Here is a 24,253-nt window from a genome sequence, read left to right as displayed (position 1 = left end):
TACTTTCACTGCGTTCCGATCGGCTAGCAGTTCCCTGTGAAGTGGACTGCACAGGGTATTGAGCCATATTACTTAAAATGGCTGAATACCCTGTGCAGTCCACTGTGCAGTAACTATTAGCAGATATTGCTAGTAGTTAAATAACCCTTAGTTAAATTGGCTAATAAATAGTTAAATAATAGCCTAAATAGTTAAATAAATAGGCTAAATTAAACTTAATAAATAGTTAAATAACCCTAACCCTTAAATATGTTTTCCTTAAAATGTTTAACCTTATGGAGAAGATTTAAGGGTGTTTTGTGCAGCTGATTCTATTTTATGGACACCTTAACTCTGACTCTAAGGGAAATCTTAACCTAAGGTGCTTTGTGCAACTGGGCCCAGGCTCTTTCTTAATAACCTCTCACCTAACTAATTCATGCTTTTATCTCCTAGGCCAGTGGTTCTCAATGTAGGTTCCGGGGACCACCCAGGGGTCTTTGAAGGGATTCCAGAGGTCTCCAGCAAATCGATGAATTGCTAGACTTCACCATTACAATTCCTACATCAACTTCACACAATTAGAAAATATTGTAGCATTGTCATAAACCAGGCGGAGTCCGGATATAGTTACCGCACTTTATTCCGTTAACACAGACAGGAACTACTGTTGGCCGTAGCCCACGCCAAAACAAACCCGAGCAATAATCCGTCTCCAAAACCACACAAGGCCCAATTATACTCCATTTTCATCCGTAAATAAGGGTGTCCGTTTCAAACGGTGTAATCGTCACTGCCCACATACTTCCATGCGTCTTTCACGTTGGTATCATGTTAAGCAATACATCCACCAGTGGGCAGTAGAGAGTCAAATGCATGAGTGTGTATGTGGTTTTCCTCCGTTTCATGCGTATCCGTAAATGCCCAATTAAGGCCCAATTATACTCAACGCTAAAGACGGAGACGGAGACGGACAGAGCCTTCTGTCCGTACTCTGCGTTCATTTCGTCCGTTTTCTGTCCGTCATCTGAAAGCTTACGGATACGCATGAAACGGAGGAAAACTACACACACACTCATACATTTGACTCTCTACTGCCCACTGGTGGATGTATTGCTTAACATGATACCAACGTGAAAGACGCATGGAAGTATGTGGGCAGTGACGATTACACTGTTTGAAACGGACGCCCTTATTTACGGATGAAAATGGAGTATAATTGGGCCTTTAGCTTTCAGATGACGGACAGAAAACGGACGAAATGAACGCAGAGTACGGACAGAAGGCTCTGTCCGTCTCCGTCTCCATCTTAAACGTTGAGTATAATTGGGCCTACAGCCGTCTCTCCCAACTCTCTCCAGCCCTCTCCCGCTTCCTCATTCAGCACACCAAAAACAATCCCTCCCTCTATAGTCTTAGCCAATCACCGGCGGGCTCCTTCCCGCGACTCGCTCTCATAGGTGCTAACATGACTGACAGGCCTCTCAGCCTCTAGTTTACAGTTAATCCCCGTAACGTTCAAGTCCCTCCGAAACTCGTAATAAAGTGCATGCACAGAACATTGCATTAACAGTGTCAGACTTAACCATAACAGTTATCCCATAACTCAGTCCGTTACAATATAGAGGCATGACTGCTTTGATGTTACACTGTTACCTCTGAAGTTCAAAATCACTCATAAGACAAGCTAGGAAGATCATTGCTGACCCCTCTCATGTCTTGTATTCAGAATACGAACTGCTTCCATCTGGCAGGCGTTACAGAGTCCCAATCAAGAACAAAAAAAGACACCTCAACAGATACAAATACTCTTTCATCCCCATATCAGTCAGTCTCCTAAACTCAGGTCATAGGTAATGTATTGTTGATTGTACTGTAAATTATTGATGTTTGCACTTTGGTTGTGTGTTTGCACATGTCGGCACTGGTGTGCTATGCACTATTGTTTTTTGTTGTTGTTTTTGTTATGGCACTGTGTACCTATGTGGCAGCCTGTATGTCCAAGACAAATTTCCCTCGGGACAAATTAAAATAATCTTGAAATCTTGAAATAATCTTGAATCTTATTAGGCAAATCCTTCAACTAGGCAACACCACGAGACAGACTGAACAGGACTCCCTCGTATGATATGAGATGATCTTTGCGGTTGGTGTAAACTTAGAGGCCATCTGATGAAGTGCATCACCTCACACCTCCTGACAGACTGAGCTGAATCAGTTGTACACCGGGGCAGATAACCCGCTTGTTGTGTTGTGTAAACGGGTGAATCATGGAAGTTGGAAACCCTCATTAGTGTTATGCTTGCCCCTGTGTTTACCCTGCCTTTTTGACACAAAATGGCCCCCGTGAAAAGGGTGTATTGGAGCCAACGAGTCAGAGAGATAACATTAGCGTCCCTTACTTAGCCTCTCAGCTGTAATAAACCTTTGCGAGTGACTGTGTATGTAGCCTGCCTGCATGTATGTGATTACATCACGGGTGACGGGTCGGGCTCTTATATTAACGCGGCTAACAGCTAACGGCTAACGGCTAACGATGTGACAACACAGTCTGTTGAGTGGGGAACAGAACAGACAAGATGGTGTCCCAGTACCTGGACAAAGACAGTGAAGAAGATGACGGTGATGATGGCGGTGAGGAACATGTCTCTCATGGGGAAATGGTCCTTGTCCAGCAGGTAGCACAGGGAGAAGGCGATGGCTCCTCGCAGGCCACCGTAGGCTATAATGAACTGGTCCTTGGTGGTCAGCTTGACGATGTGGAACTTGTTGATAACGTAGACCAGAGCAACCACACCTGGGAAGGACAATGTCATGAGAAACTGGGTTTGAGTGTGTGTGTAACAGATTTGGGTCAAATACTGTAATATTTGCTATTTTTTTTGCCTATTTAGTTGCCAGAGTTGACCATTTAGGGCCATAGAATGGGGCTGTATCATAAAACTTACTGGCAGGTTTAGAGTAACGTTAGGGGCAGATACCGTCACGGTAGGGTGCTTCAAAATGCGAAATATTGGGAAGCGATTTGCAAATTTTGCATGACCCGTTTTCTCCATTCTTCCACTCATTTTGGTCACGGTCTATTGTAAAAATGAACGTTAACTAATGAAAATGATCATTTTGAAAAAGAGAAGATGACCATACACGTCACATAAACGTTTTAGCAGGTGCTGGAGTGTAGCAGAGATAAAGTAGCCTAAAGAGAAGGCTGCTGCCACCAATGCTCCTATATATTTATCTTACAGAGCATTGATAGGTCTTCATCAGGTGATGATCACCACTGACCAATTCATAATCTCAGTCAGTGACATCATAAACATTTGGTTTACCATGCCCAACATCATCTGCCATTCTAACATGTCTCTGCTGCCCATTGACAGATACAGACTCAGAGGCAGACTGTTGCATATGTCAAGCTTAATTAACATGTTGGTTGTGATTGGCTGTGATCACCTGTGTTGCAGCTGACTAATAACTAATGTGGATCCATCATGGTATTCACAATCATAATTCATAATTTTATGAATTGGGGTAAATTACCGTGGTGCAGATTTTGCGTGCTGCTGTTCTGTCACTGCAGAGTTTTATGAATTAGCCCTAATAAAAGTCAAATGACTTTTCTCTCTGATTGTGTGTTTTAATAAGCTACTCTATGTGAGATGGCTCCGTAGGCACTGAAGTGACCACAAACCCACTGACCGCTACAACTTAAAAACGGTTTTCCATCACAAGCTCTCCCATCACATGATGTGTGTGGCAGTATCATGTGATGAGCTCGTGACTCTTGGCAACAACCAATGAAGTCACAGACAGACAGTATATCATCAAAAAAATCACTACAAGAGTGACGGTAGCAGCACGCCAAAAATTGAGATGCAAGACTTCAGATTTCCACTTTCTTTTTTTATTGAGGGTCAACGCGTTTCGGCATATGTGCCTTCATCAGAGCATGCTCTGCTCTGATGAAGGCACATATGCCGAAACGCGTTTAAATGCAAATTAAAACACCCTGGCCTTTTTATCTCTCTTATTCTTTTGAGCGGAGTGGAGCGGTGAGTGCGAGCGGGTGAAATCTGTATCGAGCGGGGAGCGGTCTGGAGCGGCCGTGAGCGCTGGAGCGGGTGGAAAGGACCGCTCTGGGAGCGAGGAGCGGTAATTATCACCGCTCCGCTACCCTAACCCTCTGGTGTATATATATGTATATATATATATATATATATATATATATATATATATATATATATGCTCTGCTCATTGCTTAACATATTATGTACAGTACTTGCTCTATAGTGAACTTTGTGACAAACGTGTTTCATAAGAAGCTATTCACTTGACTTGTGCATAGATTATCAACGGCAGTCCACCATGACATCATGCATAGTTGTTTCCGTTTGAATGTATATCTTAACACACCCCCGCCTGCCATCACATATACGTTCAAAACGTTTGGAAACCACTACAGTAGAGCTGACCTATGACCCGTGCCACCAGACACAGGATGACAGTGACCGTGACGAAGGTCCAGTTCCAGGAGTGCTGTCCGTCCACCGTGGCCACGCCCAGGAAGATGAAGATGAGCGTCTCGCTGACGCTGCTCCACATCTTCAGGAAGTACTTGATGGTGGTGTGGGACTTGTGGGATATGTTGGCCTCCACGTAGGGTCGCATCACTGCCCCGCATGCTATCAACCTGTAAGGACAAGGGACAAGATGCTAATGCCTTTTGCATCAGTTGAATGGATAATAAAGTGAGTGAACATTTGATTGTTTTATGAGATTTGAATAGTTTCCTAACTCCTCAGAAAATGTTCGCTCTTCTTTCTGAATCTAGCTTTGATGGTCTTAGTATAAAAGCAAACATTATCAAATCACTGATTATTGCTTCTGAGAATAATATGGGAACAGCAGTGTTTCCCCTAGAAAAATTTCAGGCCTGGAGGGATTTCGAAATGTACCCCGACCGCAACGATGGGGGCCCTCACTGGCGACACTAAACTTTTAGCTAACCTGTTCGCATCCATGTACGCAATGGCATCCCAAGTATCATCATACTATTATGGGATGCGATGCGAACAGTTGTATTATGGGATGTGCGTTTCCCAGGCAACGACACACGTTGACACGTTTTGGAACAGCGCTGCACGCTGGCACAATGCTCCTAAAAGCAAAATGCTTATTGTTTTAATGATTTGGCATCTTCTATTACTGTCAACACTGTCAACACCAGCATTGTTGTATTGTAATAATATGCCATAAAGGTTTATTGAAATTTTGGGGAAAGCAGAAATAAAAAATCTATCTTTTTTCTGGCCTGGCGGGGGCGCCGTTGGCCTGGAACACACTCGAACAGGCAATCTGAACAAAATAGCATTTTCAACTCTTCTCCAGCAACAAAGGGGAACAGTGATGTCAGAGGTTACTGCATAACAAATTGCTCCAATTTCCAGCCTAAGTTCCATTCTGATGAGAAAACACACACGACAGCCAGAGAGAGACGTCCCCATCCCAGTCTGGTAACCACTTCTACTATCATGTCAAAGATGCATTCTGATCAGGAAAACACACACGACAGCCAGAGAGAGATGTCCCCATCCCAGTCTGGTAACCACTTCTCTATCATGTCAAAGATGCATTCTGATCAGAAAACACACACGACAGCCAGAGAGAGACGTCCCCATCCCAGTCTGGTAACCACTTCTCCATCATGTCAAAGATGCATTCTGATCAGAAAACACACACGACAGCCAGAGAGAGATGTCCCCACCCCAGTCTGGTAACCACTTCTACTATCATGTCAAAGATACATTCTGATCAGGAAAACACACACGACAGCCAGAGAGAGATGTCCCCATCCCAGTCTGGTAACCACTTCTACTATCATGTCAAAGATGCAGAGGCCAAAAAACTAATGTCATCCAAGTTGCATAAGGCACTACAGCTGCTCATCATTCCACCTCTACAGCAATATTGGAATGCCTCAGGAGGTCCCTGAAGACCATCAAGGACACAAACCACCCCCACATGTGAACCACATGTTCTCCCTGTTACCCTCAGGGAGGAGATACACTGTCCCAAAAGCACGCACAAATCGCTTGAGGAACAGTTTCTTCCTGCAGGCCACGAGACTCCTTAACATACACAAATAAACTCCCAACAATCATGTAGTAGCTGTACTGCAGCTGCTACCATTACGTATGTTTAATTCTAATTAGGTCTATGCTATTTGCACCTGTGCAAACAGAATGTTTAATTATTAAACATTATTATAATTATGTTTAAATTATGTCTATACTATTTGCACCTATGTGCAGTGAATATGTCACTGTTTTTTGGCTTGTTTTATTGCTTGTTGTGTCTCTTGTTGTTTTTGCACTCATATGCCCTGCTATTTTGCACTATGTTGTAACGGAGTCTACAGCACAAGAATTTCACACGTGATACTTGTACTACGGAGTGACAATACAAATCTTGAATCTTGGATTGGCTATAAGGGCATGAGGGAGGGGTGAGAAAAGGAATTGACACTGGGAAGCTGTTTCATGACTCTTATATCAGGGGCTCAGGGGCTCCTGGCCTTTCAACAGACTGTCCTTGACTGAGCGTCTCCGAGGTGCTCTTTTAAGAGAGGCATTAAATAGACCAATGGCCACAGGCAGGAATGATTTCCTGTGCCTCTCCGTATTGCATCTAGGTGGAATCAGTCTCTCACTGAACGTACTCCTGTGTTTGACTAGCACGCCGTGGAGTGGGTGTGAGTCGTTGCTCATGATGGAGCGTAGCCTGGACAACGTTCTCTTCTCTGACACCGCAGTCAGAGAGCCCAGATCCAGCCCCACAATGTCCCTGGCCTTACGGATCAGTTTGTTGAGTCTGTTGGCGTCCGCTGCCTTCAGCCTGCTGCCCCAGCACACAATAGCATACAGTGCTTCCCCACCTGGTTCTTCAAGTCCTGGATCTCCCGCTGATGTTTCTCATCCTTGATTTTGGAGATGAGCTCTTGGGTCAGCATCCACTCCTTCGCCCCCTGCTCACTGCAGAGGTCAAAGTAGTGGATTCTCTCCTCCTTCAGGCGTGTTGTCAACCTAAAAGAGACAGGCGAGCAGTGAAACTGTGGGTCAGGCAATTTATACATGAATGAATAAAAACAGCTTCATCAGAAGTCCTGTCGTTTTTTCTGAGTCACAAATGAGAAATGGTCTCTTGTCGTACAACCAGCACTCATGAAAATAACTGAAAAAAGAAGAGAGACTCACATTCCCTTCAAGTGTTTTGAGTCCTTAGGTGCTTACCTGTTGATCTCTAGCTCCTGTTCCTCATGCTGTCCTTTCAGCTTCTCCAGACTGCGTTTCAACTGGATGTTCTCAGTCTGTATAGATAGATGGTTACAGAGTGAGATGAGAAACAGTAAATGTACAGTATGAAATAGGCCACGCCCATCACGGGGGAAAAGCACCGTTCATTTCCACACACCAGTGTCATTTTCCTTGAATTAAACATAGCTAAAAGCTGTTGTGTGGTGGGCTGCGCAGACAACAAATGTAAAAAAAAATCGCCAGTTAACATATTTTTGTACTCCCAAGGAAAACAAGGAAGCCATTGAGAATTGGCAAGAAGAAAAATGTGGATGTTGCTGTCAATGAAGTAAGTTGGAGTGTTCATCTTCCGCATATACGATATTTTTGTGCAACACCCGACCATGCACGCGACATAGGAGGAACGCCAGGATTGGAGGGGAGATTGTGTTTTCCCCCGTTTTGGGCGTGGTTTCTGAATGATGGCACGCTCCGCAGTGTCTCTATGAGGGGGAGGTAGGTGGAGTTTAACAGTTTATGAAAACTCATTCAAATTCATGTGTGCTTCTTCATGCTCTACCTTGCTGTTCCAGCTGCTTGGTCAGCACGGCCACATCCTGCTCCATCCGCCAGTTGCTGCAGGCATCGGTCATGAGCAGAAGGTCATGGAGAGGAGACCAGCTGCCACTGGAATGAAGGCAAATTAAAGTATTACATTGTAATGCCAAATATTGTTCCAACTGTAGGGCTGTCCCAAATACTAATTTACCTCTGGATTCAAATGCTAGCCCTACATTACGCCCTTTGAAGACATTTGATAAATCACACAAGCTTTCAGATCAAGTCCAGAATTATACCTGGTTGAAGGAGAAGGCACTGTTTCACAGAACCATGTTGCTGGGCGGTGGGCTGGGAGCTCTGGCTTGTTTGTTAACTGTAAAAAGATTGAAACAAAGTCATGACATTTAGTCTAAAGACAGGTAGGTAATTTTTTATTTATTTATTTCAGGGACAGTGCAACATTAATGAACATTTGCATGTAAATGTGCCGGATTATAGCCTTAGCTAATTTCCATCCGTAGTCCCTCGACAGGTGAGGTACAAAAAAGTTTAAAAAGAAGAAATAGAAAAATTAGTGCATACATAGGGCAACTGACAGGGGTGCAATGTAGGTGACACATACATACACATAGGGTAAAAAGGAGAGGAGACATACATATACATGAAGGAGGCATTTAACTTTGCAATTCAAGTGGGCACATACAGACCTTCAATTCCGGTATGTAATACAAATAAAACAAAAACAGGAAACATTAGGGACATTGACCAAGGTAGACATAGGACTTACAAGGATATATATATACAAAAACAACACATGAAACAAAAGGGTTTAGATATGGTCGCAGTTTTGATTTGATCTGAGCCATGACTTTAACAGCCCCTTAAAGGTGTGAAAACTGCTACTCTCTCTGACTGACATTGGTAGGCTATTCCACAGTTTGCTACCCCTGTAGGACAAAACATTTTGTCCGACAGAGGACCGTCTCAGAGGTAGTTCACAGTCACCTCTCGACGAGCTTCGCGTGGTGTTCTGGGTAGCTCTCCGTTTGATAAAGCATTCTAAAGGAGGTGGTGCTAGCCCATGAAGGATTTTATAAATCATACAGGCAATTTTTAATTTTTTATAATTGTCAAAGCTGAGGAGCTTGTACTTTAGAAGTATATTGCAATGATGGCAAGATATAGGTTTCTTATCTAAAATTTTCAGGGCCTTTTTATATAGAGACTCGATGGGCTTCAAGGTGGTTCCCCCTGTGAAGGAGCAGCTGGTAAGGCAGTAATCTATATGTGCAAAAATCATTGAATGGAGAAAGGTTAGAGCCGCACTGTCAGTCAGAGATGCTCTAATCTGCCTAAAATTGCAGAGATTGAATTTTAGAGTGTTCGATACCTTTTTTATATGACTCTTGAAAGAGAGTCATATAATAACAGCTCGTAAAATAACAGGTTAGTGATGTGAGTGACCCACTTACCCAGCTGTGAAGTGACTTCAGGCCCATGGCCACGTTAATTAGCATGGCTGCCATTTTCCAGTTGAACTGATGAGTTGTAGGAGTTCACTTGTTGGTTTGCAACCTGGCAATGTAAAAAAATATTTAATTATAATTAATGTGAAAATCAACTTTTCTCAATCAGATATAGATCAACACATAAGCACAGTGAAACTATAAAAGGCACTTATAGGAACATGTCCACATATATGTGAGTCCCAGCACTAAAACCAGGGTTAGTCAGCAGCATGATAATCGCATTCTGAGAAACATTCAGTCAACAAATGAACTACGGTAACTACATCAGATTTCTCAAGACAGCCTGACACGCCCACACAGTCCGCGGGAGAAAATACACTCTAAAAACTAATTGATTCTCATGACTTTTGCCATGACTGTCAAACCTAAATTTATATACTTTGCGACGTTCATCATCGTTCAAATTTGGCTGGTGGCTTATTAACATAGGGTCCTGTGATGTGATGAACTCAAAATGCTAAATAATAAAGAAATATTTCTGGTTTCCAGGGACTTTAAATATCAACAACTAGCCAACAGATATTATTAAAGCTGGTGGGCTTCATGGAAAGAGTGTGACTCGGTTGACCGTTATATCAAACTGGTAATTCAGTGTCGTTTTATTGCCACACAACTAACGTTATTAGCTCACAACTAACAACTATGTTCCAGGTCATCTCAAAAACAATGCAACGGACACAGCGTAGCGTTACATTAGGCCTTGGCCACACTGATCCATGGTGTCTGTCCGTGTGCGTTCATTTCTCTGTTCACTTCCATTCATTTTCAATGACAGCTGTCCGACTGTCCGTGGAGTACTCAGAAGCGTACGTATCCAGAAGATTTGCATACGTTTTGATGGACAGAAAGTTGAAGAGGGATGAACTTTTTCTGGATAGACGTATCGGATGGTCAGATAGTCACTGTCCGTTTAGCCAATCAGAGTCGAGGTCTCGAGAGGAGGCGTTCCGAGATTTGTTTCAACTTTTCACAGAAGATGGCGGCCGAGGCGGTGAAGGAGGCTATAATTAATGCTGTGTACACCATCCCGCTGTTGTCCAACGTGCCACATTGCTCTTAAAGGGCTCGCGCCGCATTAACTACAGTAATAATCACATGGGGGGAAAAAACACATTTTCACATGAGTGGGGCACGCGCAAATACCACCGTGACGTCACGATGTACCAAATCGCCCATTCATTTGAGGGCACAAAAAAAAGCAGGTTTGAACCCATAGAGGGAACTTATGCTGCTGAAATGATAGGGGTTTGTACAATTTTAACAGATTGGTCACAGATGTGGAGATTTTGACCAGAATCCTTCACATACCACCCCAAAAGCCATATATATTGGTTAAAAGCTGAAAAAGGTGTTTGGGGGTTTAGTCCTGCTTTAACTATACTAACTAGTTTCAACTACATTTGCTGGGCAGTCATTATTGGTGTCTACAAAAACAACATTTTGATTGAGTTAAAGGCTACAATGTAACAATGAGAACAATTAGGCTACCATAACCTGAACATTACTGAATTTAGTTCATTGATACACAAATTTCAAACCAACTCACTAAGTTAATTTGAACCCAAGTAGCTGCCAAAATAATGGAAGCATTCAAGTAATTGAGGGATGCATTATTATAGAAAGCAGGCTAAATTGGCACCCCCCCCCCCCCCCCCCCAATGTGTGACTGTTTCTCTCTTGACATACAGTAACAGGCTTTATTTTGAAAATCGACAGGATGTTTTATTTTATTATTCTCGTGAATTCCTGCCCAGCTTGATCTGCTCTGTGCTGCTTGACGTGACTCTTGAGAGAAGCTAAAATACACAGGCTGATTTGTGGAGCAGAGTGGAGAGCCGCTTCGGGGACGCCTCTGGTGGACACAAGTATTCACAAGACAGGCTACATCCGCCTCATCTCGCCGTCGTAATGCAACGTTTCCTGGTGGAATCTCAATCTGCCCGGCTGCCCGGCAGAGACTTTAGTCCCAAAAGAGAAAAAAAACTTGAATGGATTTGCATCAAAGGAGATTTAGAAGTGAGTAGACGCAAATCCGTCTGAAGAATAAGTAAGTAGACGCGTCTACCTGCGTTTAACCTCCACTACACCTCACATTCAAAGCACTTCATACTCCCAGAGCTGGCGTAAGCCATATAAAAACCCTCTGGCTTTACCCAAAATTAAAACGTCCAGAGTTTGTGTCTTTGAAAACAAACTGCTAAAGCTGCGTTCACACCGACCTATTAAAATTTTTCGCTGGCATCGAGTTTACATACAAAGTCAATGCAAACGAGCAATTGAGCGTATATTCGCCCGGGAGAAAAATCGCTGGGCGTCCGAGCGACAGAGACAGAACGATAGGGCGAAAATACGCCCGAGATGAAATATCCCAACTCGAGCGAAATTACGCTGGCATCAGTCGCTCGCTGTTCAACGCTGATTGGCTGCCGTGTGAGAGTGAGTCAAGGATCACACTGGCTTGGAACAAACCGCTGGTTTATTGTGTGGCAACAAACCGCATTGACAGCTGATTGACAGGCTGACAGCTGACATGAAGTGAAGTCTGTACTACCGGTATAGAGCTCGCGTTAGGAGCACGCTGATAGGCTTAGCTTGTAAACAACTACGGTGGCTCGGCCTCGTAGTGGACAAACATCATGACATTGCGTAACGTTATAGCCCCCATATGTCCGTCAATTATTGTGCCTGTTGACGAGCAATTTAAACAGAGCGACAGAGCGATTCCAAAGGGTTGAATCGAGCGACAGAGAGAAAAATAAATATCTCGGTGTGAACACAGCTTAACACATTCACTGCCAGCCGTTTTTTTTTTACTGTAGGTAGCTTCTGCCAGAGGGGTTTTTGAGGATTCTGGCTCATCTTTCAAGACCCGAGGATTCTTTTCTGCTAAGATTTTGTGAACACAAAATATCTCAAAAGAATTAATAGAATGTGTGCTTTCTCTGTCTAAAAGAGTTAGTTTGTAGAGTTAGTAGTTATGTAGGCATTAGCACTTGAATACAGCATGGTTTCAGCGTCTGAAAATTTAAGCTGAGATAAATAGCTTTTTGTGAAATTCGATAGAACAGTCACTTTAACCATTCATTTTTGGCATCAGTAAGACGTCAGACATCTAAACAATAGTTTTGAACAGTAATTTCCTCCATAACAGCAGGAAACACCCCTCTCCTTCAAACTCCTCCCTCCGTGTGTGTTCTTCTTGGCTGCAGCGGGCGTGTCACAAGCTCGTTTCTGCTGCTGCTGTAACCTCGCGTCACCAGGCTCACTGCTTTGCTGCTGCTCCTGTCTGCTGGCGGCCGCTGGGCAAGTCTGGATGGGCTCGCTCGTTTCTTGGAGTTTCGGTTGAGAGCTTTGATGAAGCTTTTGCGATTCTGGTCTTATTTATGCTGCGTGTTTCAAAGTGTGTTCCACCCGTAATCTATTATGCAAATTTGCAATCCCTCACCGCCAGCAATCAGCGCGAAAGCGAAAGCGTTTTCGCCAATCCATTCTACAGTATGAGAATGGTTTCATCGCGCGTTCCCCTGCAGTTTTGGCTCTGCTTTTTCTAGTCTGGGAGAGCACTGTCGCCACTTAGTGGGTCGGTGGAATGGGTTGTACACGTTCGGTGGCTCCAATATTTATATAAGAGATGTAAAAGGGTTAGATGCACATCCCACGGTCAAAAAAAAAATAATCTTTTTTTTGACGTATTAACCATTGACAGTACATAATATGGACCACCTTAGCTATATGTTTTTGACACAGCAAAATGAAGCTCACTTCCCGATATTGTTTGATTTCGTTTGATTGGATGAATGGATTTTCCTGTTGCATTGTGGGAAATCTGTTCAAACCTGGAGCCGGGAAAACAGGAAAGGGCGTGAGCGTGGACGGGACTCGGGGGAGGGTTTCCTCCGCCACGGCATCCATCTTGTTCATGTTATTTTCCCTGCTAGCCGTTAGCTTGGCTAACAAATGTTGCTAACGTTAGTTGCTATTGCTAGCCTTGCTCCATTGCTCTCACATTGAATACAATAGCCCGAAGAAAAACCAGAGTATTATTTCCTCCAGACCTCGCGCGGCGTCACCAGCCTGCCGCTTGCATCTTCCACAAAATCGAGGTAATCTTATTTTCTAACGTAACGCTAATTACATAGCATGACATTAACGCTAGCTACGTTAGACTAGAGTAGCATAAGTTAACGTTATACAACGTTAAACAGTATTGCATGCTGCACAGATTCGGACGTAGACAGAAAACAAACGCAGTTCTGTTTACCTAGGTTACCTCTTTGAGATGAGGCAGACTCAAAGCATACTCATGATCTACCAGCTATAGCGTTATATATCTAGCTAACGTTAGATCAACTATCAATCAATGAGAGGGAACAAGGGGGTTAAACTCCTCTGGATAGTTTATCCACCTCTGCATTTACAGTATTTACCAATTGCACGTAGTGTTGGTTAAGCAAACGTTAACGTTATACAGTGATTAACAGTGTCTAGTATTGCATGCTGCACAGATTCGGACGTAGACAGAAAACAAACGCAGTTCTGTTTACCTAGGTTACCTCTTTGAGATGAGGCAGACTCAAAGCATACTCATATGATCTACCAGCTATAGCGTTATATATCTAGCTAACGTTAGATCAACTATCAATCAATGAGGGGGAACAAGGGGGTTAAACTCCTCTGGATACTTTATCCACCTCTGCATTTACAGTATTTACCAATCGCACGTAGTGTTGGGTAAGCAGACATTAACGTTATACAGTGATTAACAGTGTCTAATTCGTTTCTTCCAGGGGTAGGCGCCGTCCAGTACCGATGGGACACACAACAGAGGATTATGATTTGTGACGATCAAAGCTATAATATTCTGTTCTCCTGAGATTAACGCTAAACTACATGTTACTGCTGATCAGTTGTTTCAACATAGGAAATTGCCATAACACACAAGCCAAATGCTGACATGAGAGATTTGCTTTGAACAAGTTGTAGCCTATCTGCCAGTGACCGGAGAATATTGTTATATTTGCTTGTTTTAATGCTTTTGTCAATAAACATTGTCAACAAAGATAGCCTTGTTGTATATTATCATGTATCTGAATGTCGCAAATATGATCGCGCAGAACGATCCATTAGTTGTCTGGTCAGAGGCAGGTTGGATAAAATGATCAGATGTGATATAAAGATTGTTGATGTCGAGTGAACACGAACTACGAACCGAAGATTGGACCATGAGGACATGACGACGGAGAAACAAGCGATCAGCAGTCTGCTTCAATCAACGAATGCTTTATATTTATTGAAATGAAATATGGTGATATCTGGTGGTCTGAAATTACTCTCTCTAGCTAGGCTAACTGGCTCATATTATGTCATATTATTGTAACGTCTGAATCAGCGTTTCATAACTTTATAATAGCCTAACGTTACTGTATAGCCTGGATGACAAATGCTACCCATCCTTCCATTGGTGTATGCTGCCTTTAGCTTGTGGTATTATGGTACAGTAATATTGTCTAGCTATAGACAGACAAGTTTATCTGAAATCAGGGTGACAAGATCCCTGCTGCTAGCTCGTCTGCCTTTCTGTGTCACAGAGTATCTATGTTTACAGTATCTTAACAGACTGCATTACATGCTACACCATGCAAATATATTTCGATATAATTCAAACAATGGTTCCAATCCTTAACCATACCATGGTGGGCTGGACTGTGTATTGCTGTGAAAAAGTTAAATTTGATTGTTTCAAGTGTTACACGTGGTTACACGTTATATTTTTAATTGAGCTTTGCGGAATACCTCAACACAATTGTGTATCAGCTTTAAATGTCCAATATATACAGCATTAAACAAACGACCAGCAGCATTCAAATGTGCAAAAACGTTATATTTATTGAAATGTGGTGATCATGTCACAAGTCACATTACATAACGATATAGCGTTAGGTGTTCTTTTGATCAACAGACCTCGGGGGCTCTATACTGTTGCTACGTTGCTAGCTAGCTAGCCGCAGATCAGCTCTGAAGCCCCAACTTCAGAGCTGCCCGTCCACTAAAACCCGATTTCGATATAGCGTTTTAGGTGTTCTTTTGATCAACATACCTCATAACGGGGATCTATACTATTACGTGTGTCTACTAACATCATTAAAATATCATAAGGGTAACGCTGTTTCTGTTATTTTACTTTTAATCTCTGGCTACGTTGCTAGCTAGCTAGCTAGCCTGCCTTGGCAACTGGTTGGAATCATCTGGTTTCCTGTGGCTGGTGTAAATCAAAGAAAATCCCGCCCCCAAAGTTATAATTTTTATCGGCTCTTTTACTCGAAATGGGACCATAATTTAGAAAACGGAGCCCAGGAGAGCATGAAAAAGACTTGAAATTGTTTATTCAGACCATAAGCTCATTCGGAAAATGTTTATTTAAGACACAGAACGAGAGAGAAGTCGGCTCATTTTTACATTGGAGCCAATGTACGTGTCGTCACTTCCGGACCTGACGTGCGCCCCCCGGCGGGATTTTCGAATTAATGGAATTCCAGAACTGGCTTCATACATTCCCTAGTTGACTTGCCCACTGGTATTAACACATTCACTGCCAGCCGTTTTTTTTTTTTTACTGTAGGTAGCTTCTGCCAGAGGGGTTTTTTGAGGATTCTGGCTCATTTTACAAGAGCCGAGGATTATTTTCTGCTTGGACTTTGTGAACACAAATTTCACAAAAGTACTAATAGAATGTGTGCTTTCTCTGTCTAAAAGAGTTAGTTTGTAGAGTTAGTAGTTATGTAGATATTAGCCGTTGAGTACAGCATGGTTTCAGCATCTGAGACTGAAAGCTGAGATAATCGCAGTTTTGTGAAATTCAATCAAACAGGCAGAACAGTCACTTTAACCATTTATTTTTGGCATCAGTGAGAGATCAGACATCTAAACAATATAGTTCTGAACGCCCTCTCCTTCAAACTCCTCCCTCCGTGGGCGTGTCTGGTGGCTTTCAGCAGCATTTGTCACAAGCAGTTTCTACTGCCTGTCTGAGCAGTGAGCAGCCTCCCTCCCTGGGAGTGTGGATGGGGCTCACTCGTTTCTTGGGTTTGAGAGCTTTGATGAAGCTTTGTGCGATTCTAGGCTTTATGCTGCGTGTTTCAAAGTGTGTTTTCCACCCAGTCTATTTTTGGAACCCCCCACCGTTGTGCGCCCGTGTGCACCAGCGTGAAAGCGCTTTCGCCTACAGTATGAGAATGAGGCTCGTTCGTTTCTGGGTTTTCGGTTGAGAAACCCCAAGAAACGGGGTTTCTTTTGCGATTGTGGTCTTATTTATGCTGCGTGTTTCAAAGTGTGTTGCACCCATAATCTATTATGCAAATTTGCAATCCCTCACCGCCAGCAATCAGCGCGAAAGCGAAAGCGTTTTCGCCAATCCATTTTACAGTAGGAGAATGGTTTCATCGCGCGTTCCCCTGCAGTTTTGGCTCGACTTTTTCTAGAATAGAGAGCACTGTCGCCACTTAGTGGGTCGGTGGAATGGGTTGTACACGTTCGGTGGCTCCAATATTTTTATAGGAGATGTGGGGAGCGTTGATCCACGTCCCACCGTCAATTTTTTTTTTTTTTGACGACTCAACTCGTCATTGGCAGTCAACCGTTGGATTTTTTTTGACGATTCAACTCGTCATTGGCAGTGAACGTGTTAACACGTCATTGGCAGTCAACCGTTGGATTTTTTTTTACGTATTAACACGTCATTGGCAGTGAACGTGTTAACCAAGGCCAAGACAATAAGCACGTTTCCTTCACAACAACTGGCCAGGTGGCACAATTTCATCTGTTTTCCTCTAGGAGGCAGCCAAACTTCATTTGTCTGAAACATCAAAGCGCTATAATGAAGAAAATGTGAGTTAAGGTTAAGTTCTGGTCCCACACCGGCCCGCCCAGTTGTTTAGTGGTGGAAAAAGCTGAGTGGACTTTCTAGCGGTCTGCAGAGGGAGTGTGTTTTACCCGCATTTCTTCTTCTGGGTGTGTCTTGCTTTGATGAGGGCCAGGATGGCTGCTTCATCATAGTGGTGGTTGCACTTCTTATTCTTCATGGGATTCACCATATCCACCTTGAGAAGCATAATAATGCAATTAGTAAGATAGAACCTAACGAGTGGTTGTCAACATGGGGTCTGGGGACCATCAGGGGGTCCCCAGTAAGCTGGTGATTTGTTAAAGTTAAACATTTCATTGACAGGGTGGGTCTGGGTAGTGTAGAGGTATAATAAGCACTCGCCTACCACCACGGAGACCCGGGTTCAATTCCCGGGCAGCTGTATTTTCGGCGTGCTCAAGACGTTCCTACAGACACAATTGCCCGTGTCTGTCGGTGGGAAGCCAGCGGCGTATGAGTCCTGGTCGCTGCACTAGCACCTCCTCTGGTCAGTTGGGGCGCCTGTTCGGGGGGAGGGGAACAAGCTAGTTCACACGATTTCATCATCTGTCAATAATGCCCCGACCCACCTCATCAGGTAGGACTATGTGAACATGGGTGAAAAGACGAGGGTAGTAAACATTATCCAGCTGTTTGGGTGTGTTATCGTCAAAAACCCAGTCTAGCATCATCTCTGTTGAATTTTTACTTCCAGGCAGGGGGGGGGTATTTAGTGATTTGGGGGCAAGTGCAGCAGACAGATAGTGTCTTGCTTTATTTGTATTTTGCTTTCCCTAGCTGAATGTTGGTATTGGCAGTGGTAGGAGATTTAAATTCTTATATAATGCTGGATATTTAAATTAATAATAAAAACGCACCCATTAAGATTTTGCACCTTTTTTTCTTTCTCCAACTCTCTTTCTTATAGTATATAAATAATCTGATGCAAAAAACAATCGGGACACCCTCCACGTGAACATGCAAAACGGAGGGTTAAGGGCCAAGGGGTGACTTATCATTATGAGAACATGAAGTAGCTATGTAACGAACCTCCCGTGCTGCCGACAGCCTGCTCTGTTTGCTGTCCGAGTGTCCGTCACATAGATAACATCTCCCGCTTTATCTCCCGCTGCTGTTTGTAATTGATATATGGCCTTATTCCATACAAGCAGCAATTGAATTGAATCGTCCATAATCTTGAAATCAGATCATATCTCTATGCTAAGATAGGCTGCTACGCTACACAACACATGGAGTCAACTCTGACCTGCCCCGGATGTGCTTCATGAGAAGCGAGAAGCGCTTCTGTTTGGTAACAGAATAAGAAGAGAAAACCACAGAAGAAGAACATAAGCACATCTGAGGTTCATTACATAGCTAATTCATGTTCCCATAATTATATAACAACCATAATGAACCGCGAGGTGACAGAAAATATGTTCTTTACAGTGTGAACGACATATGCCCCATTTACGACTGTTTTGGCCAGTTCCAGGACTCTACTTGGATCTGAATATCTTCTAGGGGGATCAGAATGAAACCAAAGTTATTTGGGTGAGTAAAACATATTTTAAGCTGGAAATAAGGTCTGGGGTGTAAAAAACAGGATTTCTCCTTTAAGAATGAACAATAGAGCGACTTGTCAGTGGGACGACAAAGACGAGAGGACGTTCACCCAAGCCTTAAGTGGGGGGTTGAGTCAGTCAGGGGGCGAGTTCCTCCATGGCTCCTCCTCGCAAGGCGCTGGACATGGCCCTATTGCGGGCCAGCCTGGAGTTGGAGGGAGGAGAGAGCCTCATGGAGCAGACCAGGGCTTCCACCTCCTCCTGCTGATCGTCGTGCTGGAGCCTCATGGAGCAGACCAGGGCTCCCACCTCCTCCTGCTTCTCATCGTGCTGGAGCCTCATGGAGCAGACCAGGGCTTCCACCTCCTCCTGCTTCTTGTCGTGCTGGAGCCTCATGGAGCAGACCAGGGCTTCCACCTCCTCCTGCTTCTTGTTGTGCTGGAGCCTCATGGAGCAGACCAGGGCTTCCACCTCCTCCTGCTTCTTGTCATGCTGGGACAGCTGCCGGTTGAAGGCGATAGCGTGCGCAGCGAACTGGGTCAAGTCTTTGGTGCTGCTGTTCCTGTCAGGAGAGAGAAGGGAGAAGAGCATCTGTAAGATCATGGATGACTGTCTTTAACTACCGTAAATTTCGGACTATAAGCCGCGGCTTTTTCCCCGTTTTTTGGCCCTGCGGCTTATATAACGGTGCGGCTTATCTATGGATTTTATCAGCTAACGGCCGCTCCGGGACCTCCAAAATCTATCGATGTTGGTATGAGGCAGAACGAGAGCAAGACAGACATTACGAGAGCGAGACCCTGATTGGATGATGTTGCAAAAAATGTGCCTCGCGACCTGATTGGAGCACTGTGCCACTACGCTCTCTCAGCCACTACAGTAAAACACCCTCCCTCCTCCCTCGCTCCGGGGGGAAAATGGCAGCGATTGAGCCTGAAAGACAGTCTGAATGAAATTGAATGTAACATTCCCAATTCTATGTATTACATTCTAAAAAACTAACGGCAACATTTTGGAAGGCTAAGCCACACAACTAGCTCGTTGTAATCTAACATCATGCTTCAAAAGATGGAGAACTGGCTGTGTTACGACGATGGCGGCGAGAAGAAGAAGGAAAGAAGGAAATCGAGCAGCAGCATGTAACCTTGGCATCAGGGTGTTGACACAGAGAGCAGACGGCCGAGGTGTGTCCACCGTTCAGATCCGACTGAAGGCCAAAACAGTCGCCACCGAAATGAAAATTGAAAATTTTAGAGGTGGACCATCCTGGTGTTTCAGATTTATGAGACGAAAGGGACTGTCCGTCAGGGCGCGGACGACTGTGTGTCAGCAACTCCCTCCCGACTACCAGGAGAAAATTACAAACTTCGGCGAATTCACACAAAGAAAGATCAAGGAATATTGGTATGGTGTTTATTCTTAATCCCCGAGGGGAAACATAGTTTGCCACCAGAGCGAGTACAGATACATACAAGAAACAGTAACATACAGCACAATAACAATAATACAGTAGAGAGAGAGAGAGAGCCTCACAATACAGAGCTAGCAGTGTTCATTAAAGAATTTTACAGAAGCAGGAACAAAAGATCTTCTAAATCGCTCAGTAGAGCACCGAGGCATCAGAAGCCTATTGCTAAATGAACTGCGCAGGGCATTAAATACAATAAACAAAGGATGGCCTTCAAAAGAAAGAATAGAGTTCAGTTTTCTCCTTGTTCTCTTGGCTATAATCATCTCCAAGGAATCAGGGGGAAGGCCAATCACTGAGCCAGCTTTTTTAATCATTTTGTTTATCCTATTTCTGTCCATGACTGTGAGGCTGCCCCCCCAGCACAGCACAGCATAGAAAAGGACACTAGCTAGGATACCTTGGTAGAACACATGAAGAAGTGACCTGCTGATGTCAAACGATCTAAGCTTCCTCAAGTGGAAAAGTCTAGACTGGGCCTTCTTGAACACAGAATCTGTGTTCTTCTTCCAGTCCAGCTTACTGTCCAGGTGGACACCGAGATACTTGTAGGACTGGACTATTTCTACCTCCAACCCTTTAATTATGACAGGGGAGACTTCTGCCTTCTTCCTCCCAAAATCAATAACTAGCTCTTTTTATTCCATCGGACCGGAGCAGATCATAAATATGGATGAAGTGCCTTTGACGTTCGACCTGCCTCTCACTAGGACTGTTAACAAGAAAGGTGAATCGTCCATCACGTTGAGAACCACAGGTCACGAGAGAACGAATTTCACTTGTGTTCTTGGCTGCACAGCATCTGGAGTAAAGCTCCCGCCGATGGTGATTTTTAAGCGTCTCACAATGCCAAAAGAAAAGATCCCCAGCGGCATATGCTTGTTTTGTTGAAATGTTAATAAATGGGAGCTTCCCCAAACAGCCATCTCTTTCCCGACAATCCCCTCTGTGCACGAACCCTTACATATGGTAATTAAACATCAAAACACCCGCGGCTTATAGTCCGGTGCGGCTTATATATGTAACAAACAGGCAATTTTGCTGCTGCGGCTTATACTCAGGTGCGCCTTATAGTGCGGAAATTACGGTAACTCTTCTGGTCCGAAAACGCCTACTGTCCGTTTGGAGTAGGGATGTTCATCAATTATCGAAAATCGATAATTGATCGTTAAGGATTGGAATCGATCCTGTGGCATTTGGATCGATTTTTTAATTATAAAAAAAAAAAAAAAAAAAAAAAAAATTGGACTAGGTTTGGGTGGAATTCGTTCCTCCTCGCCCCACTCCATTGCACAGCCGACTAACGTGAGGTGGAGCTTCATATAGTCTCTAGTTTTCTGGCTGGGCACGGGCCTTTGTGCCAACAAAACTGTTTTAAACATGGGAAATTCACACCGGCATGTGCCGGGGACAGCAGTGTTGGAGAGGAGACACATTGAAATAAAGAGTTCATTGAGGAGAACACGTTGTCTTTCGTATTTTCTGCCATAGGCATTCATTTTGTAAAAAAAAAAAAAGAAAAAAAAAAGAAAAAAAGAAATTGAAAATTTTCTAAGTATTAATATGATCGATAATCGATAATTGATCGTTAATTTTCACCGATTAAAGGATTTTGGAAAATTTTCAAAATGAACATCCCTAGTTTGGAGTATGAAGACAAACAGTTTTTGGGACTCCAGAACGGGAGAACTCTCACACACACGCACGCACGCACACACCTACACACACACACACCTAAACACACCCACACACACCCACACACACACACACACACACACACACACGGTTGAATGCTCTCATTTAGGACACTTCATGCCCAAAAGAACATGTGGGACCAAGTAAAAGTTAGCTTTCCTGCTCAGGACTAGACAGGAAGTGGTGCGATTTTGCTGCGTCAAGTTACCTACTGTATGAGTTAACCAGGGTGAGACAGGAAGTAGAGCGATTTTGCCTTCAGAGTAAAAGCTTAGATTGTGAAACTTTTTTCAGATTTCCCCTCCATTTGTACTTGGCCAATTTCCCCCTGCTCTGCTGCCCACCCTCTGCCAATCTGGGGAGAGCCGTAGACTAGCACCATGCTTCCTCCAAGACATGCCAGCCGCTTCAGGACACATACCCTTAATCTGGCTTCCCACCCGCAGACCCATTGCCCGACACCCGACTAAGCCGGAGGTAATCCGGGGGCGCGAACCTGCGACCCTCGTGTTGGTAGGCAGGGAATCTACCGCTACACTACCTGGACGGCCTAGATTGTGAAACTTTTGAGAAAAGTTGGAAAATAAAGCTGGGCTGTGCAGAGCAACAGAAATCGTTTGAGAGGTATAAAAGTATAATGTAATAGTATAAACGCACCATACATTGTCCAGTCTTCAGAAAGTAATACAATTATTTATGTATTAATTATTAATTAAATTAATTAATTAAAATGTATTTATTAATGTCCTTTGTTGCTCTGTAAAGCACTTTGCACAAAGCACTGACACTTGTTTAAAGGTCTTTAGAGATGAATTTGACATAGTTTTCAAAGCTATCTGCTTTTACCTTTGGCGAAAATGAGGAGTTGGAAGATCTCTTTCTGGAGCATTCTGGGGACACATAATAGTGTCTATTAAAATACGGGGCTGCCATAGGCGTACCTAAAATGGCGTCTGCCTCGGCCCTCAAGAGGTCAGTCTGGTACGCACAGCCACATCACCTGTGGACAGTTAATATTAGTGTCTGTCTCATTTTGCTTTGCTTTGTCACGTCTGTCCGGTCTCGTGTTTATGGGACGTCTTTGATCACGTGGGGACGGTCCTGGATCCCCTCACATAGGATGCTTCTGGAGGCCACATCAGCTAAAGCCTCCAACCTACAGTATAGCAGACTCCAAACTAATTCAACCCTACTCAACACATGCCTACATTCACCCATTCACACACACATTCATACACCAGTGGCGGCAAGCTACCATGCAGGGTGCTGGCACAGTGGCACAGCCATCGGGAGCAATTTGGGGTTCAGTGCCTTGCACAAGGACACTTCGACATGTGGACTGGAGGAGCCGGGGATCGAACCACCAACCTTCTGATTAGTGGACGACCCGCTCTACCTCCTGAGCCACAGCTGCCTACATAATATGTTATCTAGACAGAAAGAAAAGTTTTCTGTCAATAGATGAGTTCTATTTAGAAAACGTTCTATTTGGAAAGGAACATTTCCCCCCCACAAAGACACACTACCGTCTAACTGTGCAAACACACTGGAAATGGAAACGTGGATAGTTTCATTTCGGCGTCCTTGTTAACGGAGTAGACGGACCACACCGGCCGTGGCGTGGCACGGGGCGGGACCACACCGGCCGTGGCGTGGCATGGGGCGGGACCACAACGGCCGTGGTGTGGCACGGGGCGGGACCACACCGGCCGTGGCGTGGCACGGGGCGGGCGGCTCCTGCCCTGCAGCGAGCGTTTCTGCGTCTGGCCTATTTTTGACACGAGCGGTCACGTGCAGCCAGGCATGAAGTCAGTACAAGTTGTGACATTCATCATCGTTTTCAAAGACTCGAGTCACGTATGCCCCTGGGTTTCTGTTGCAGTAGAGTGGGAGGGGGCTGTTACAGGAATAAGTGATTTATTTTTCATTGTTATTTTTCATCTTTTTGTTGCTTTTCCTTTGTATAAGATGTCTTATACCTAACTGTACATGCAATGTTGCCTCTATGCATAGGCACTTTATCTATCTTAATTCATGTGCACTTTAATTATCTTGCACTTTAAAACTTGAGCTGGTGAACTCGGTTCTATCCAATATGCACTTGTCTCTTCTTATCTTTTTAAAATTTTAACCTTTTTATTCCTTTTATTCTTTTTACATGGTATCTAAATGTTTTTATATGCTGTCCTGTGATTTGTTATGTATGTTTTTAAGCTCCTAGCACCCCAATTCCAATGCAGTCCCTACTGTAAATGGCAAATAAA

General features: G+C 43.9%; 1 protein-coding gene across 2 annotated transcripts; it reads right to left on the bottom strand.

The window, feature by feature from the left end:
- Positions 1-1,225: 1,225 nt before the first annotated feature.
- On the bottom strand, positions 1,226-19,150 carry LOC310795502 (sodium/hydrogen exchanger 1-like). 2 transcript variants are annotated; one of them, XM_083657559.1, is made up of 10 exons: positions 18,937-19,150; positions 17,629-17,783; positions 17,351-17,457; positions 9,305-9,407; positions 8,129-8,205; positions 7,852-7,958; positions 7,269-7,345; positions 6,914-7,061; positions 4,452-4,669; positions 1,226-2,776 (listed from the first exon to the last, which is right to left on the bottom strand). In XM_083657559.1, exons 9-10 carry the CDS (start codon positions 4,645-4,647, stop codon positions 2,496-2,498), a joined length of 477 nt encoding a protein of 158 aa, XP_083513685.1. In that variant the 5' UTR covers positions 4,648-4,669; positions 6,914-7,061; positions 7,269-7,345; positions 7,852-7,958; positions 8,129-8,205; positions 9,305-9,407; positions 17,351-17,457; positions 17,629-17,783; positions 18,937-19,150; the 3' UTR covers positions 1,226-2,495. The 2 variants fall into 2 exon arrangements, 1 of the variants encoding a protein (XP_083513685.1); XR_014553624.1 differs by lacking the exon at positions 17,629-17,783 and having other exon boundaries at positions 18,937-18,970.
- Between the last annotated feature and the right edge of the window lie 5,103 nt (positions 19,151-24,253).

Source organism: Poromitra crassiceps, assembly GCF_964638095.1.
Source record: "Poromitra crassiceps genome assembly, chromosome: 21".
NCBI classification, from domain to species: Eukaryota; Metazoa; Chordata; class Actinopteri; order Beryciformes; family Melamphaidae; genus Poromitra; species Poromitra crassiceps.
The sequence above is the reverse complement of the archived record's forward strand: the minus strand, read 5'-3'. Positions and strand labels throughout refer to the sequence as shown.

Excerpts from the sequence above, each read along its gene's own strand:
- LOC310795502 (XM_083657559.1), bottom strand. The coding sequence starts at position 4,647 with ATGCGACCCTACGTGGAGGCCAACATATCCCACAAGTCCCACACCACC. Across the intron at positions 2,777-4,451 it reads TCTGGTGGCACGGGTCATAG|GTGTGGTTGCTCTGGTCTAC; the intron begins GTCAGCTCTACT and ends TGTCCTTCCCAG.